Raw genomic sequence first — 19,384 nt, forward strand, 5'->3', positions numbered from 1 at the left:
ACACTGTGCCATATGGCGAGTTCAGCTCTACTACTTCTTCATCCCCATGACCATACGATGCAGCCCCCAAAAATTGCAAATTCCACTGAAATATATTTAGATATCTGTATGTACAAAATGTGCTGCTGTGTAATCTAATATTGGATCTGCGTCATACAGATGCACCAGAGCTGAATTGATCATTTAACTCTTTGAGGTTTGCAGCATCATGAGCTGAAATGATGAAATAGGTTAATCTGCAGTAAAATTACATAAAGCAATTGGTGTTAAATGACAAACTCAGCTTTGCTACATCTTTACCTTTGATCCACAGCTAATGTCAGTTCCTGGGATGTCAAAACTGAAGAAATAATCCCCCCCCCCTCTGATAACAAAGCCCCTCTTGTACTCCTGCCTGTAGCCTGTTCCCGTCCCTTCTGCTTTTTCATAGCCACTGGTCTGCTGTGTAAACATGTCCTACACATGGTGCCTTGTGCGTTCCTGCCTGTGCAGACACTACACCGTCTGTGTGCTCTACAGACTCTTTTTAGTGTATTCTGGAATTTGTAATTCCCCCGAGACATCCGCCTTGAAACATTAGAGTTATTTTTGTCTGGCACATACAGCCATGTAGTAGATTGTAAGCTCAGAAGACAAGGATTTAGAATAGATTCCTCTATTCTATTACTTTATTACATTAGCCTATTATATTAGTCATTTATATTACCTGGCTATATTAGTCTGTTATATTGGCCTATTACTTTACTCACATTATTACCGTAATCACATGGATTGTAATAGTCTATTTTAGTAATCTTTATACTAGTCTGTTGTCGGGTGCATTCACACGCTGCAGATTTTGTTGCAGAAATTTCCACAACTGAAAATCAGTTCCATTCATTTTAATCGGATGGCAAGCACGTGAATCTCTGCGAGCCTCAGCAGGTGAATGGAACCGATTTTTAATTGCCAAGATTTCTGCATCAAAATCCGCAGAGTGACTTCACGCGTACTGGTCAGTTATTTTAGTTGATTATATAAGTTGCTATAGTCTATTTTATTAGTCTATCATAATGGTTATAATAATAATAATTTATATTAGCTGAATATATTAGTTACATTAGTCTATTATATTGGTGGTTATAATAGTCATTTATTAGTCTATATTCATCTGTTGTATTAGTTAATCACTTATTTTAGTTGATTATATTAGTTAGTTGTAATTGTCTATTATATTAGTTTGTTGTATAAGTCGGTTTTATTAGTTGGTTATTGATTGTATTAGTTGGTTGTTAATTGTCTATTATATTAGTATGTTGTATTGTATGTATTATATTAGTCTGTTGTATTAGTTGATTATATTAGTCGGTTTTATTAGTCTGTTATATTAGTGTTGTATTAGTTGATTATATTAGTCGGTTTTATTAGTCTGTTATATTAGTGTTGTATTAGTTGATTAGTTAGTTATATTTGTATCACATTAATGACTTAATGGAACCTAATGGTGGCTTGGACTAGGTTTTTCCAGGATCTGATAAGCTACAAGTCCTGTTATCACTTACATGTGTGGGGTAACAGATTTTTTGGTAAGGTAAATAGTTGGACCCAGAAATGTCCAGTGGCCTCCACCAGATGTTACATGTGACCTGACTGGATAATGTATACTTGGTGCTGTCTATATACTGGCTGTATGCACTCAGCTGAGTATATAGTTGGTGCTAGCTGTATGCTCAGTGCTGACTGTATTCCTGGTAATGTACATTATATTAAGAAACAGGTGGGGGAGGAAGGCGACAACTGGGCGATAGTCACATATATGAGGAATGTCACACTACCTGCTCAGGACACAAATGACTCTGAGGAGACTACATGTATGTGGATATCATCATGTGATACCTATGGCCATATTGCATCCACAGCACATTGCATTCCTTTCCTTATACCGCTTGCACTCTGTCCTCATGTAGCATATTGTCCTCTATTAACAGTGTGACGTTTATGTGTCCGGATATCATTGTACCTACCCCATGTGCCTGGCGCCAGCTGACCTGCTAACCCTACCTTTTCTAAATACTTCACTGATTTGCTGTCTGTCCCTTTACAGAGAATTGGACCACCAGGACCTCCAGGTCCACAGGGACCCCCTGGAACACTGGGCAAGGATGGAATAGATGTAAGTAATGGAACTGATTGGGAACCGGGATCACTATGCACAGAAGCAAAGGGGGTTAACACTATCATTGCTGAAGAGTCAGTATTTAGAAGCCTTTTCATTGTGAGGTCAAATGCTGCAGCAAATAAGTAGTTAATAGAATTCCTGTGCACTGGAGAGCGAGGGGTGTTTATACAGTGGAGTATAAAGGATGCTCTGTGTACCCCCTCCCTTCCCTGCCTCCTGCTAGGAGGCTGCACAGAGCCTCTAGTGTCCTGTCACCACATTACTGCTCAGTGCCCTCTGGTCTATGGCACCTTCCAGACTTGTACCAATCCTCCTTATAAATGAGGAGACACATCTCTGGCCTAGAGTCAAGAATTTACGGGACAATTGGTTAACTTACAATTACAGAATGCTATAGTCATCTCTCCCTGTATGGATTCCAATACATGCCTGTTCACATCTTGCTATGGCCTTCAAAACGCAAGGCCACATTGGTATGAAATATGCCATACCGCAAAACAAAAAAGTATATTGATGAATACTGGTCCTGCTGAGGGCAAAAGGGACACTTTTTTTTAGGCTCGGCGGGTTGAATGGAGCCCTATGAAGATGCTCAGCATGTATGCCAGGAGCATACATTACTAAGTGGTTGTGAAGAAATATTAGTGTATATGCCCCATGGCACAGCTCTCTTAGGGCTCTGCATTTATTAATCCATTGCCCCCCTCCTTCTATGGCAAGGAAAGTGAAAGTATGGAGGCAGGAACAGGTTTATTGAAGTCTGAACAACTCGTTTCGGGGCTGAAAGGGCCCCTTCATCAAGTTCCATCCAATACCAATCCATAAGTATTGGATTGAACCCAATGAGAGGTCCATTCGGCCCTAATATTGCATCGTTCCTACTTCAGTAGGAGTAGTGTCGCTGTACTTTCATTTTCCTTGCCATTGCCATGATCAGGCCTCAGATGTGACCCCTGACCCTGATTTAAGGGTCACACGATCGCTCACATTCAATGTCACAGCTACATACCACAGTGACAGAGACAGTGTAACCACATGCAACCTCCAAAACGAGTGCGGTCACTTTGGCCCCACAGATATGGTACAGCATGACCCTCTCCTAGTCCCCTGTGTCCTACTGTGTCCTACTGCTGAGCCTTGATATGAGTGATAAGCAGCTCCAGTGTCTGATACTGCCCCCTGCTGGCCTCTTCTGTGGTCCGATTTCACAGTGACACAAACATGTTCACGCTAGGACATATTTGCTTATGATATAGGTCTGCTTGGGTGTAAAACATCATAAGGGCGCATTGATTGGGACGTGTCTGTGATTGATTGTAAAGTTCCCTCCTGATACTTCACTAGCAGGTAAAAATAAACCACAGTTCCTTTAAATGTGTGAGGGGGCCCATAGCAGCTGTAATGCCCACTACTCACACACTGGTGTATGGGATTAGGAATTTACCCAGTAGTGGCGTAACTAAAGGGGAAGCAGGAGAAGGGGCCCGGGAGCAGTGTCTTTTCTAGTACATCTCAGGCCAGGCCCCCAGTGTGACTGTATCTGAAGGGGGCGTGGCCTGAAATGTACTAGAAAAGGTGGACCTTTGGAATACAGTAATGGTAGGCTAAAGGACCTTTGATGTCATCATGTCACATGATCGAAAGGTCCTTTAGCCTACCGTTACTGCATTCCAAAAGTCCTTTAGCCTCCAAGAGACATCACAGGAGAACAGAGAACCTGCAGCTTGTAAGTAAATAAGTGTGTGTGTGTGTGTGTGTGTGTGTGTATGTGTGTGTTTGTTTATCTGTGTGTATATATGTGTGTATGTCTGTGTGTATATACTGTATATATATATATATATATATATATATATATATATATAATGTTTATCTGTGTGTGTGTATATATATTTGTGTGTGTTTCTGTGTGTGTATATATGTGTTTATCTGTGTATGTATGTATGTGTGTGTGTGTATATGTTTATCTGTGTGTATGTATATATGTGTTTATCTGTGTATGTGTAAGGCCTCATGCACATGACCGTTGTGTGCATCCGTGGCCGTTGTGCCGTTTTCCATTTTTTTTCTGGAAAAATCGGAAAATGCACAGTTTTGCAGCCGAGACCGTGATCCGTGTATCCTGTCCGTCAAAAAAATATGACCTGTCCTATTTTTTTGACGGACAACGGTTCACGGACCCATTCAAGTCATCGGGTCCGTGAAAGACCACGGATGCACACAAGATTGGCATCCGTGTCCGTGATCCGTGGCCGTAGGTTACTTTCATACAGACGGATCCAAAGATCCGTCTGCATAAAAGCTTTTTCATAGCTGAGTTTTCACTTCGTGAAAACTCAGATCCGACAGTATATTCTAACACAGAGGCGTTCCCATGGTGATGGGGACGCTTCTAGTTAGAATATACAACGAACTGTGTACATGACTGCCCCCTGCTGCCTGGCAGCACCCGATCTCTTACAGGGGGCCGTGATCCGTACAATTAACCCCTCAGGTGCTGCACCTGAAGGGGTTAATTGTGCTATCATAGCCCCCTGTAAGAGATCCGGGGCTGCCAGGCAGCAGGGGGCAGACCCCCCTCCCTCCCCACTGCCACCAATGCTATTATTACAATAGAGGGAGGGAGGGGGGGCGCACACTGCCACCAATGCTATTATTACAATAGAAGGAGGGAGGGGGGGGGGGCGGGGGCGCACACTGCCACCAATGCTATTATTACAATAGAGGGAGGGAGGGGCGGGCGGGGGGGTGGGGCGCACACTGGCCACCAACGAGTTAACTACAGGGGAGGGAGGGGGGGGCCCACTGGCCACCAATGAGTTAAAAACAGGGGGGGGGGGGGTCTGCCCCCTGCTGCCAGGCAGCAGGGGGCAGTCATGTACACAGTTTTTTTGTATATTCTAACCTGAAGCGTCCCCATCACCAATCCGATGGTATAAAAGAACTCCAGACTTTACATTGAAAGTCAATGGGGACGGATCCGTTTGAAATGGAACCATATTGTGTCAACGTCAAACGGATCCGTCCCCATTGACTTGCATTGTAATTCAGGACGGATACGTTTGGCTCCGCACGGCCAGGCGGACACCAAAACGACTTTTTTTTCATGTCTGTGGATCCTCCAAAAATCAAGGAAGACCCACGGACGAAAAAACGGTCACGGATCACGAACCTACGGACCCCGTTTTTGCGGACCGAGAAAAAATACTGTGTGCATGAGGCCTTAGTATGTGAGTGTTTAGTGTATCTATGTCAACATCTACTTATTGTGTATATAAGAGATATCTGGATATGGGTAGTAGTGTGTGTTCATGTACAGGTGAAACTCGAAAAATTATAATATTGTGCAAAGCTCATTTATTTCAGTAATGCAACTTAAAAGGTGAAACTAACATATGAGACTCAGTACATGCAAAGCGCGATATTTCAAGCCTTTATTTGTTATAATTTGGATGATTATGGCTTACAGCTTCTAAAACCCCAAAGTCACAATCTCAGGTCCCCTTTGCTCAGGGGGTATGGATTAATTAGCTGACTAGAGTGTGACACTTTGAGCCTAGAATATTGAACCTTTTCACAAAACTCTAATTTTAAGCTGCATTAATGCAATTCCTTTTAATTTTTCATTTGCATTACTGAAATGTACTTTTGCACAATATTCACATTTTTCGACACCTGTATATAATTAGAGCACTACTACTCCTATTCAGATATTCAGGACACTGATCCTCAGGCTAGGTCATCAATATCTGAGGTGGGGGGGCCTGTAGAAAATTTGCTGTAGCTACGCCCCTGAATTTACCCACTGTTGCATGTAAAGCTCATTGGCAGCAGAATACAAGCTCTTTTTTGATAGCCTGTACCCAGAGCCAACTGACAGATAGCTCACTGCTTTAAACTGCAATTTGCATTTCGCTGATGAGAGGGCAGGGCTGAATCCTTGGGGCACTGCTTTTGTAACACCCCGTGCTCTGCACACTCCCCTTGATGGACAGGGCTAGACATAAGCATGCAGAGGGCAAAGCTGTGTCCTAGAGCTTAAAGGGAGTCTTTCACGCCTATTGACCCTATTAACACACTTATGTCCACGGCATCCCCCCTATTAAAACTGTACTTACCGTTAGTTCCCTGCTAGCATCATTTGTCCAAAAAACACTTTTATTCCGTATGCAAATGAGGCTGTGAAGGTGCCCAGGCCCCTGGGTCATTTTCATACCAATTCACACCCCCTCCTCCGCGTCTGCCCGCCCATCCGCCGCGTCTGCCCGCCCATGGTCTCTTTTCTATCTTTCCTCCTACTGTCCGTAATCCCGCGCATGCGCCGATGACCGCGATATCGGCGCGTGCGCATTGAATGACCACAGTCTGGCCGGGGCATCACAGATTACTGTGCGCATGCGCCGGCCCGGGCCTAACTTACGTTCTTGCCGTGATTATGGGGGGGGGATCTGTGGATGCTATTTATGTGTCATCCACAGATACCCCCCAAAGCAGTGTCATGCTATCCACAGATGCCCCCATAACAGTGCCATCCACAGATCCCCCACCCTAACAGTGCCATCCACATAGCCCCCCCCATAGCAGTGTCATGCCATCCACATAGCCCCCCATAGCAGTGTCATGCCATCCACAGATGCCCCCATAACAGTGCCATCCACAGATCCCCCCCATAGCAGTGTCATGCCATCCACAGATCCCCCAATAACAGTGCCATCCACAGATCCCCATAACAGTGCCATCCACAGATCCCCATAACAGTGTCAGCCACAGACCCCCATAATAGTGTCATCAACAGACCACCATTAGTTCAAAACCCACCAAAAGCACACCTTTTGGTTCAAAAAAAAATTTCCCCTTATTTTCCTCCTCAAAAACCTAGGTGCGTCTTATGTGCTGGTGCATCTTATAGGACGAAAAATACGGTCAATTATAAAGACCAGTAATATGTATTAGCTTTCTAAGCATAACAAACTCAATTGTCAATATAAGTCTGTAGCTTAGAAGTAAGTGGTAAGCCTTGCATGTTGAGATCCCAAGTTTGAATCTTGTGAGAGACTTTCAGATTTTTTCTCTTCAGATTTTTTTCTCTCCCTAATTTAACATAATAAAAGGCTATAGCCTTACTGTATTGAGAACAGTGTTGTGTATGCTTAGAAAGCTTATACATATTACTGGTTTCTTTATAATCATATATTGCACCTATGAATAAACCTGTAATATGTTTTATTGCAATAATAATAGTAAGTCTATAACCTTTTATTATGGAGAAAAAATAAATAAAAAATCTCTGCTAGGATTGAATCTAGGATCCCTATATGCGCGGCTGACCACTTACCACCAGGTTATTGTCACAGTGTGGTTCACTGCGATACCACGTTGCTCTGTAGGCTGGATGCCTACGCTCTTGCATACTCGCTGCGGATGATGTAACATAGTAACATAGTACATAAGGTCGAAAAAAGACATTTGTCCATCCAGTTCGGCCTGTCATCCTGCAAGTTGATCCAGAGGAAGGCAAAAAAAAAAACTGTGAGGTAGAAGCCAATTTGTTTCCGTGTATGCTGGTTGCTTGTGTTATGCGTGCTGGCTGCGGACTTCTGTAGGTGTGTGTGAACAGTTCCCTGTGACTGTATTCTCTCTATGTTTGTATATAGTTCATGTTTATGGTCTGTGTCTGAACATCAGGTGCTCAGATGTCTTAATTACCCTGCTATTCAGATCTGTGGGCGGTGTGCCTGGGAGGTGAGTCTGTCTTATGTCTCCAGGAAAACGGTGTGCAGGCTGCTTGCGATCCCGACCAGAGTATTTGTACTTCTGCCCTGACTCGTATGGTCAGCCTGATTGTTCATCGGTTTCGCATACGTCTGTAATGTCTGCTATGTCTTCATTATATCTTTGGTTATGTCCTGGTCTGTCTGTGTACACCATGCTGCCTGTGTGTTCTGATCTGCATGACTTTCAATTTATATTTTGATCCTGATTCTGTGTATTTGGTCTGGTTTTGTGTTCATGTTTCATGTCTCCTTAGTATGCTCTGGCAGTGTGAACAGGTCCCATAGGTGCTTGTACTTTATCACCGCACTTAGTCAGCATAGGGACTGTCGACCAGTTGGGAGCTGTCATTTAGGACAGATCATTCAAGTAGTTAGGGACAGTGGTTGGGTGGAGTTTTGGTCTGCACTGTTCCCTATCCGTATGTCCTGTTTGATATGTCTAGTGGTTCTTGTAACCCTCTAACGTGACAGCTATAGTCTAAACATATAAAGAGTAATGGTTTTTATATGTAATAGCTATCAAAGCATAGAAATCCACTCTTCTCAACATGGCAAGGCTATAGTAAGTAGTGTATATGATATGTACATGCTATTACAAAGCTCTAGGACACAGCTCTCCCCCCAGCATGCTGATGACTAGCCCTGTTAATCAAGCGGGAGGAGTGTGCAGAACACGGGGATGTTCCAAAAGCAGTGCTCTAAGGATTTAACCTTGCCGCCTGGTGCTCCAACGTGCACATTTGTATAAGAATAAAAATGTAGATACCTCTGCAACTGTTTAACAGACAGACAAAATAAAGGTATCGTTTTATTCAGCATGATCAACCCTACCAGGCAGAATGCTTGGTTTAATAGCATTGATCATGCTGACATAGGCTCCATAAGCTTAAAACTTACAGTCAAGTCCATAAATATTGGGACATCAACACAATTGTAACATTTCTGGCTCTATACACCACCACAATGGATTTGAGATGAAACGAACAAGATGTGCTTTAACTGCAGACCTTAATTTGAGGGTCTTTACATCCAAATCAGGTGAACAGTGTAGGATTTACAACAGTTTGCATATGTGTCTCCCACTTGCTAAAGGGCCAAAAATAATGGGACAGAATAATAATCATAAATCAAACTTTAAAAATCAAAAATCAAATTAAATCAAATCCTTTGCAGTCAATTACAGCCTGAAGTCTGGAACGCATAGACATCACCAGACGCTGGGTTTCATCCCTGGTGATGCTCTGCCAGGCCTCTACTGCAATTGTCTTGAGTTCCTGCTTGTTCTTGGGGAATTTTCCCTTCAGTTTTGTCTGCAGCAAGTAAAATGCATGCTCAATCGGATTCAGGTCAGGTGATTGACTTGGCCATTGCATAACATTCCACTTCTTTCCCTTAAAAACTCTTTGGTTGCTTTTGCAGTATGCTTTGGGCCATTGTCCATCTGCACTGTGAAGCGCCGTCCAATGAGTTCTGAAGCATTTGGCTGAATATGAGCAGATAATTGTCACGGATTTTGTAGGGGAGAACACCAAAAGACAATAAGAAGGAAACTCCTATCCATATGGGCACCTCTCAATGGCAGAGATTCCCATACACAGGAACCTAGAAAACCCTGGTGGCCCTCAGATGCCCTAATAGGAATGACAGGGCAGAGACAACCCGCACCTTCCCTGGTGAAGGAACCAGCGTCTCGCTGAGGCCTAGTAAACAACAGAGGTGGGGGGGGAATACAAAACACAACAAGCGGAACACTTAACTTCTGAGGCTGATGGATGATGGACAAACAGGACTTCACCACGAACCACACTCCAGCTCTTCCAAAAACCAAATGAAGCTATCCAGAGCAAGGAGTGATGGGTAAAGTCAGACTAAATAGGGGGAGGTGAAGGTCACATTCTTTCAGACCTTCTCAAACCTGTCACCGGCGTGACAATAATATTGCCCGAAACTCTAAAGAATTAATCCTGCTGCTTTTGTTAGCAGTCACCTCATCAATAAATACAAGAGAACAAGTTCCATTGGCAGCCATACATACCCACGCCATGACACTACCACCACCATGCTTCACTGATTAGGTGGTATGCTTAGGATCATGAGCAGTTCTTTTCCTTCTCCATAATCTTCTCTTCCCATCACTCTACTACAAGTTGATCTTGGTCTCATCTGTCCATAGGATGTTGTTCCAGAACTGTGAAGGCTTTTTTAGATGTCGTTTGGCAAACTCTAATCTGGCCTTCCTGTTTTTGAGGCTCACCAATGGTTTACATCTTGTGGTGAACCTTCTGTATTCACTATGGTGAAGTCTTCTCTTGACTGTTGACTTTGACACACATACACCTACCTCCTGGAGAGTGTTCTTGATCTGGCCAACTGTTGTGAAGGGTGTTTTCTTCACCAGGGAAAGAATTCGTCGGTCATCCACCACAGTTGTTTTCCGCGGTCTTCCGGGTCTTTTAGTTTTGCTGAGCACCGATGCGTTCCTTCTTTTTAAGAATGTTCGAAACAGTTGTTTTGGCCACGTCTAATGTTTTTGCTATCTCTCTGATGGCTTTGTTTTGTTTTTTCAGCCTAATGATGGCTTGCTTCACTGATAGTGACAGCTCTTTGAATCTCATTTTGAGAGTTGACAGCAACAGATTCCAAATGCAAATAGCACACTTGAAATAAACTCTGGACCTTTTATCTGCTCATTGTAATTGGGATAATGAGGGAATAACACACACCTGGCCATGGAACAGCTGAAAAGCCAATTGTCCCATTACTTTTGGCCCCTGAACAAGTGGGCGACACATATGTAAACTGTTGTAATTCCTACACCATTCACATGATTTGGATGTAAATACCCTCAAATTAAAGCTGACAGTCTGCAGGTAAAGCACATCTTGTTAGTTTCATTTTAAATCCATTGTGGTGGTGTATAGAGCCAAAAATGTTAGAATTGTGTCAATGTCCCAATATTTATGGACCTGACTGTATATGTTAGCTTTCACCTTCAGGGGTTGATTATGTGCTGTTTATTTTCTTATCTGTTTGGCTGCTTTTTAGCTCAGCTCCATTAGGGCATGTCTGTGATCTGTGACTACAGTTTATCTACAGTGCGTATAGGAAATCTGAGTTAATCTGAGACACACATCCTCTCTCATTATTGGTTATCATTGCTGCTCACTCCCTTTCCCCGCAGTCCTGCCTACTTAGATTGACTGCTGTATATAAACTAAGTCTATCAAATGCTCACCAGGAAGAAAGTGCATGGACAGCAGATTTCTATTAAAGCAAGGGCAGAATAAACTACAGACTACTAAACCATTAGTGATAAAAAAAGATGAAAATCAGTTCCTTTTTGTTTTTTGTTTTTTTCTTCTTATATGCCCTGTGAGGCACTTGAGCATTACAGTGCTGTATGTTGTTCATATAAAAACAAAAATCCAATAAAAATTATCCTGAAAAAGGTATATACTGAGGCACATGAGTCTTAGGGCTCATGCACACAACCGTATGGCTTTATCAGTGTTTTGCGGTTAGTTTTTTATGGATCCGTTTTCCTTCCGTACTTTGCAAATATGCAAATACAAAATTTTTCACTGTTTCTTGACCCTGTACTACAGGGCTGGCCAACCTGCGGCTCTCCAACTGTTGTAAAACTACAACTCCCACCATGCCCTGCTGTAGGCTGATAGCTGTTGGCAGACTGGGCATACTGGGAGTTGTAGTTCTGCAACAGCTGGAGAGCTGCAGGTTGGCCATCCCTGCTCTACTAAGAAGAAAATAATAATAAAAAAAAAAGCTGATTAAAACAAAAACAAACTGTACAAAAAAATTGCATTTCCATATATCACACTGATAACAAATAGAGTGGGCGGCACAGGCTGGTACAGTGGTCATAATGGGAGATTTTAACTTCCCAGACAATGACTGGGGTCATAATTCTGCCTCAACCACAAAGGGGAGAAGATTCCTCAACTTGCTGCAGGACCACTTTATGGACCAGTTTGTAGAAGCCCCCACTAGCGGCGATGCTCTGTTGGATCTGGTAATTTCTAATGATGCAGAGCTTATTGGTAATGTTACTGTTCGAGAAACACTAGGTAATAGTGACCACAATATAATTATATTCCCCCTACACTATAAGAAGCAAACTCTGTCAGGCAGAGCAAAGACACTGAATTTCAAAAAGGCTAATTTCCCTGGGTTGAGGGCAGCATTTCAGGGCATAGACTGGGAGCAGCTACTGTCACATAATACTACTGAGGATAAATGGGACAGCTTCAAATCCACATTGAGTAATTGCACTAAAAAATGTATTCCTTTAGGTAACAAGTATAAACGACTAAAAATAACCCCCCCCCCCCCCCCATGGCTTACAGCTACTGTAAAATGGGCAATAAAAGACAAAAAAAAGGGCATTTAAAAAATACAAATCTGAGGGGTCAGCTGTAGCCTTTGAAGATTACAAAGGGCTTAATAAAATCTGTAAAAAGGAGATAACATTTGCAAAAATACAAAACGAACAGAAAGTAGCAAAAGAGAGCAAAACAAATCACAAAAAATTATTTAAATATATAAATGCTAAAAAAACCTAGGTCTGAGCAAGGCAGATGTGGTGCCCATATTCAAAAAGGGATCTAGATCCTTCACAGGTAATTATAGACCAGTTAGTTTAACTTCTGTTGTGGGAAAAATGTTTGAAGGACTCTTAAAGGGAACCTGTCACCTCCCAAAACCATCCCAAGCCGCCAGCAGTACCTGCGTGTAGCCAACAGCGTGTTTCTGATGATGCCTTTCTTCCTGAAGGCAGATGCAGCAAAAGTACTGAAAACTTAGTTTTATCCCCTGCCGGCGCGCTTCTCCACACATGCTTAAAGTCATGGAGGCAGCGGCCCCCTTGCTTCAAGTCACGGTAACCGCGCCCCCTTCCCTGCCCCTTCGCTGTGACTGACAGCCTTACCGTCTCTGCATAAGCGCTGTCAGTCAGTTCCTTGCCGCTAGTGTGAAAGTACCCTAATACAAGTTTTTACCAGTGAATACCCCATGCTGGATGGTTTGGTCTTCTAATCAATCACACATGTCACAGATCGGTAATGTCTGTAGCACTGTATGTTGAATGTGGCTTCAGTTAAGGTGAATGCGCTTTTTTGGGGTGGTTCTTGGCTGATACAGGCCATACACATTACATAGCTGCTGACAGCTATTCCTCCCAATCCCCTTATACACATGCATACTCGGCTTAGCCAAGTATGCATGAGTTCTGAATGGGGAGAGAGGGAGTACACCTCTGCCAGACACCTGTGATGGAGCTTAGTGTATGGCCAGCTTAAAGGGCTTCTGTCATCAGGAACATCATTATTAAACTGGCTGACTTTAGACATGCGCTAATGTCAGCTGAAGCTAAAAGTCTTTGTCCCTTCTTTTTATGTGCCTCCGTTTTTGTGAAAAATCTACTTTTGTTTTATGCCAATGAGCCTCTAGGAGCAACGGGGGTGTTGCCCCTACTCCTACAGGCTCCTTTCTCCCTCCTCTGGCCGTGCCCTCGTCATGCTGACATCATCCACATGTTCACATCATCCTTACCTGGCCCTGTCAATCAGCAGTCCACATTTTACGGACAAGGATGGGACATTTCTGCAGGAGAAAAAAAATTGCAGCATGCAGAACACTTACGGACGTGTGCATGAGCCCTAAACTGGGAATGCGCATCACCTTTGGTGTATTATACCTTTCAGCTACTACTGTATAGAAAAATGAGGACTGCCACTAAGGGGGAGATTTGTTATACCTCTACATTTGTGACTTTTCTGCTGTAGAAAAGTCACAAATTTTGTCACAAATGCAGATTTGCAACTAAATTGCGACTTTTTAGTTTTTTCTAAAACAGTTTGCCACTTTTCCAATAAGTGGGTGGGACATAGGTAGGGGGAGGCGTGCCATGGGCGGGACCTCCACAGCCCAAGTCATGTGTGCCAAAAAACTGCCGCACGTTACACCAGCTCCTGCTCAGGCAGCCTGGCACGTGCCACAAATATTAAATGGCGTGCTATTCTAATTTTGGTGCATCTTATGCGCGTGCAGGGCAAATTAAGACCCATGTGCACACTGCTGGCCTTAACAAAGCAAAGGTAGAGACATTGACCGGCACTGCAGCACTGTAACGCAAAGATCTGCACAGCAACCAGCTCTCACCTCATTCACCTGGACCTGGAGTGGGCACACAAACCGGCGGTATAGGAGCTCAGCGATGTCAGCATAAAAAATGGTAGTAAATATAGAGAAAAGGTTCTGGCGCTCACCACTAAAAATCTTCTTTATTCCAAAATAACGATTAAAAGCGCCATTGCGGTACAGGACGCAGGGTACATGGAAAGGCGAAGGCCATTTTGCGTACCTGGCCTTTCTCTGGGTCTTGCATGCTGGGGGCGGATACCATCATGTGATTTATACATGGGTGCGCCCACGTCATGCTGTTAACCATTTCATTACCATCACACTAAAAACAGCAATGCAATTCATTCAGGGAAGAGTCATTTACAGGAATACAGACATGTCATTTCTATTAATAAAGGGGTTGAACGTTTTTAGAGCTGAACCTGAACATATCCCTTCCTTCCCCCACTCATGCCCTCTGAGAATTTCATGCTCTGATGCTCTCCCTTACCCTGCACTGTATTGCTCAGGGCGAGGGCTTTTTTGCTTACAGACTTACACTGCTAGGCAGAGGTTTCCACCTAGCAGTGTTCCTGGTGATGTCACCGACACTAATGGGTGGGCTTTAGTGAGGCTTTAGTGCTGTTTTACAACCTAGGGCAGTGCTAAACCCCACCCATTAGTGCTAGTGACATCACCGGTGAACACTGCTAGGCGGAAGTCTCCACCTAGCAGAGACCCGGTACGTCACTGGATAGGACATCAATATAGGAGAGCCCGGAGAAACCCTTTAAGACTTAAAGGCCCCATCCCCTTCATTTTCATAATTAAAGGGGTTGTCCAGGTTTAGTGCTGAACCCGGACATCCCTCCATTTTCACCCCGGCAGCCCCCCTGACATGAACTGCTCCGATGCTCTCCTTTGCCCTGTGCTAAATCGCGCAGGGCAAATGCATTTTTTGGAGATCGGGGCTCTCCATGGGGCTGCCAGGAACCCTGGTGACATCACCGGCACTGATGGGCGGGATTTAGCTCTGCCCTAGCCAGTAAAACAGCTAGGGCAGAGCTAAAGCCCGCCCCTCAGAGCCGGTGACGTGACCGAACACACTGCCGGGCGGAAGTTTCCGCCCGGCAGTGTGTTATTGAAAACAAAAGAGCCCGTGCCCTGCACGATTTAGCATCGGGTAAAAAATAAGGGTATGTCCGGGTTCAGCTCTGAACCCGGACAACCCCTTTAACACTGCTTCCTTCCTAAGCAAATCTTTGTGTCGATCACCCCCTGTGCCCAAAGCGTGTACGATCTGCAGGCATGCAAACCGCAGTATGTGTGCATCTTCATTAGACGTCCTTTTTACATGCTCAATAAGACGAGGTGCGCCTAGTCCTGTAGAGATTGATCTCAGATGTTCTTAAAATCTTTCGTAAAGACCACAAATAGTTTTTACAATATAAAAATAATCACATGGACAGAAAATAGCAATACCAAATACTTTGTTCTGCAGTTTATGAAGTCATTTACCCAGTCAACACCTCCTATACTAGACCACTAATACGTGGTCTAATATATCTGCTCCTAACTAGTACATCTTTAATAGTTTTACGTCTTCTGAAAGAGATGATCGCTTGTCTTTCTACCCCTTCACCATCTCCCTTTAACAAGTGCAAATATTATGTGTAGCAGAACGTATTGCTGATACCATTGGGCTGTGTTTAAAAGAGAATGCGCTGGTCTTAATAAATCTCCCCCTAGCTTTCCTCTCGTGTATATACTCTGTTCTACAATTATGGGGTGTGGAACACTTGATGGGATGGGTTATCTTGTGGGTAGGACATTGCACATACCATGTAGTGAAAACAGACTGGTTATACATATTGGGGTGTCATGTTATGTCACAACAATAGCCGGAATCTGCATGCCAACCACGCTATTAGCCACAGTACTCCTGAAGACTCCAGCGTATCTAGTGAAACTTGCCGGGGCTCATGAAATGCGAATTAGGGTTCTTAAACATTATAACGAGTCAATTATCGTCCATTTAAAGAACCCATACACACTGAAACGTTTGCTTGTTTATCGGCTGATTGCTGCCCATGTGAATGGGCCTTTAGAGTAATTCCCATTTTTCTATGCAATAGTAGCAGAGAGGTACAGTACACTAAAGGCTATACAAGAAGATTGTAGGAGACTAGAGGGCAGTATTTTTAGACAGTGTTTTTTTTTATTATTGGGGGCTGTGGGAAGGATCCTCTGCCTGTGCTCTCTTCTACTGCTGGGGAGAGCATAGGCCAGGGAATGACAGCCATCAATTAAAGCCCGGGCCCCCTTACCACTGTGGGCTATGGTGGTAGTTCCTCCACTGATTACAGTTCAAATAAATATGTATTCACTACCAGCGCTGTACATGTACAGATCTGGAGTGATGGGCAAACATGGCGCCCGCTCGCACGTACAGTGTTTCAAACAGCAGAGACCCACGGCTAATGACCTCGACCGGCAATGATGCCGTTCGCGGTCATTAAAGCCTTTAGATGCTGTGACAAGTAAGATCACAGCATCTAAAGGGTGAAAAACCAGGAAGCTCTCTCTTCCGGGCTTCTTACCAGCATCATTTGTGGCCAATGAGGATGCCGGTAATTGAACTCAATACCCAGGGTCTCTCTGAAGGCCAACTTAAGAAATTAGCAATTCTGTACAAATAATGGGTCTAAAAGAACCATGATTGTTCAGAATAAAAAAACAATAATAGTATTTTGTAGGCTCAAATACAAGCTTCAAATGCATAAAAAAGGTTTAAAAAAAACGTAAAAAATATATTAAAAAAATTTAAAATAGAAAAGTTCAAATCACCCCCTTTTCCATAGAATAAAATAATTACATAAATAACAAAAAATATAAACATCATGGGCATCACCGCGTCTGAAAACACCCGTACGTTTAAAATATAAAAATATTTGTCCAATATGGCGAATGGCGTAACAGAATTTGCCATTTTTTCATTGCTTCTCTTACCCAAAAAATGTATTAAAATGTGATCAAAAAGTCACACATACTCCAAAATGGTATCAATAAAAACTACAGATTGTCCCGCAAAAAATGGGCCCCCACACAGCTCAGCAGATATAACTATAAAAAGTTATGGAGGTCAGAATATGGTGAAATGTTTACACTATTTAGACATAAAAATGTATACACATGTGGTATAGTTGTAATTGTACTGACCCAGAAAATGAAGGGCACAGGTCAGTTTTGCCACAAATGGAACGTCTTGGGAACAAAACCCGTGAAATGGGGGTGCATTTTTTTTCTCCAATTCCACCCCATTTGGATTTATTTTCCCGCTTCCCACTACATTGTATGCAATATTACATGGAGGCATTAGAAAGTACAACTTGTCCCCCCAAAAAATAAGCCCTTATACAGCTATAGGAACAGAAAAAAAAAAAGTAATGGCTCAAGGAAGATAGGGAAGAAAAATAAAAATGCAAAAACCTAAAAACCTCCTGTATCCTAAGGGTTAAAGGCTATGTACACCTTTGGGGGCAATTATTTTTATGATTGCATTTTACTCATTTTGGGCTAACAAAAATAATCTTTTTTTCAACTAGTCTTTATAAAAAAAAAATATTCAGCTATTCTGTCACAAAGGGTAACTTCTTTGTCTAGTTGTGAATAGTACTTTTACATTCACTTTGTGCCAACCGTCTAATAAACCTTATCTCTAAATTACTAAAAGGTCATAAACACATATATAAGCCACATATTTAAGCAACATTCTTATCAGTAAGATACGAATTGAGCTATAATGAGTATTTATAAGGTCAGAGATAAGGAGCCTTCAGCTCAACTGCCTGATGGAACAGAGTAAAAATGCAGAGCTTACTACTACAGAATCTCAAGGCTGTACAGGGAAAGGGGTTCAACATGTTTAATAAAGACAATTGCAAAAAATGATTTTAGCGCAAAATGAGTACAATGCAATAATAAAAAAATGCCCCCAAAGGTGCCAACAGCCTTAGCTTCATATACAATTTATCTGTAAAGCACAACTTGTATAACATGGTATAGTTACAAAGCTATAAAACAATGCTTCTTTTAATTCCTCATCGTGTTCAAGATCTCTACTTGCTGTCAGTCAGTGAGAACACTTTTACATCTAGAGACTGAAAACCAGCCTGCTTATGTCCAACTCACACAGCTGCAATGCTTGTTACATTGTATCTAAGATTATTATTTTTTTGGTCTCTGGATTAAAATTACAATATTCCAATTTACTGCCAGCTGACATGGGACTTGAATATGGTAAGGAATTGAAGTACAAAGTGTAATAGAATGTTGCAGAAGTTTTCATTGTATTATAAGTTTAATTTATGTAAAACTAGATAACCCTTTAACTTGATTTTATACGGTATAATTTCCGATTTACTTTGGGAAAGATTTGCGGAATATATCAATTAGTACTTTATGTGCATTATTTTCTCTGGACTTGACCTTAATTAAAGACCTACTTGCAATCAGCTAATCAATACGGATCTGGTAGTTGAAACCTTCCTGCGCTGCACACTTCTGCTGCAGTAGCCACTACAGGAGAGTTGTGGTATTGCACAGTGAGTCCTCCAGAGAGGTGCACTTTGCAGTGACTCTTCATCTAATAGCGATGGGTCCTGAGTAAACCCCATTTATAACATACTTATGTCTAATTAAGCACAGGGGTTATGATCACTCATGACTATTAATTAGCTACTTTAGTAGATATTTTTAGCACACATACTAATATTTTTCTTTTATTTTTGCCTTGCAGGGTGAAGTCGGCCCCCCTGGTTTACCTGGACGCCCAGTAAGTGCAAAACCAATAAGATTCTAACTGAAGAATATTGTATCCATAACAACTATCCCATTCTTGTTTTAACGGACTGACTTCCTAGTTAGCTCGTGGTGTTCTTGGACTCACAGCAGCCCATCAGAACAAACAGAGCTGCAGTGTGAAGCATGGAGAAGAGACAACACAGATAGCAGGAATTAAAGAGACAGATAATAGATTTCAGACTTCTTTAGTCTACCCAAGTAGACTAAGTGGCTAAGCAGGAGTCACTGTGACATAACACAAAACCATACAGGGCAACGGGCATCATTGCACCCGCATATTATCGGAGGTTTTAGATAAAAACTGGACTAATAGATCTGTGTCTTCTTACTTCCAAAGGGTCCAAAAGGAGCCCCTGGAAAACCAGGTGAAGCTGGAAAACCAGGACTGTCTGGACTGCCAGGTATTGATGTAAGTAATTCAGTCTCGTTTACCTACAGTTTGGTCCATATATAT

The 19,384-nt window shown here is 42.6% G+C and overlaps 1 protein-coding gene across 2 annotated transcripts in view; it reads left to right on the plus strand.

The window, feature by feature from the left end:
• The window catches only part of COL9A3 (collagen type IX alpha 3 chain), a 44,389-nt gene that overhangs the window by 579 nt on the left and 24,426 nt on the right, over positions 1 to 19,384 (plus strand). For both annotated transcript variants that reach the window (XM_044298901.1, XM_044298902.1), the window contains exons 2-4: positions 2,084 to 2,152; positions 18,866 to 18,901; positions 19,268 to 19,339. In XM_044298901.1, the coding sequence (XP_044154836.1) occupies positions 2,084 to 2,152; positions 18,866 to 18,901; positions 19,268 to 19,339 (177 nt within the window). The remainder of the gene's footprint in view (positions 1 to 2,083; positions 2,153 to 18,865; positions 18,902 to 19,267; positions 19,340 to 19,384) is intronic.

This window comes from Bufo gargarizans, chromosome 6 (genome assembly GCF_014858855.1).
Source record: "Bufo gargarizans isolate SCDJY-AF-19 chromosome 6, ASM1485885v1, whole genome shotgun sequence".
NCBI lineage: Eukaryota > Metazoa > Chordata > Amphibia > Anura > Bufonidae > Bufo > Bufo gargarizans.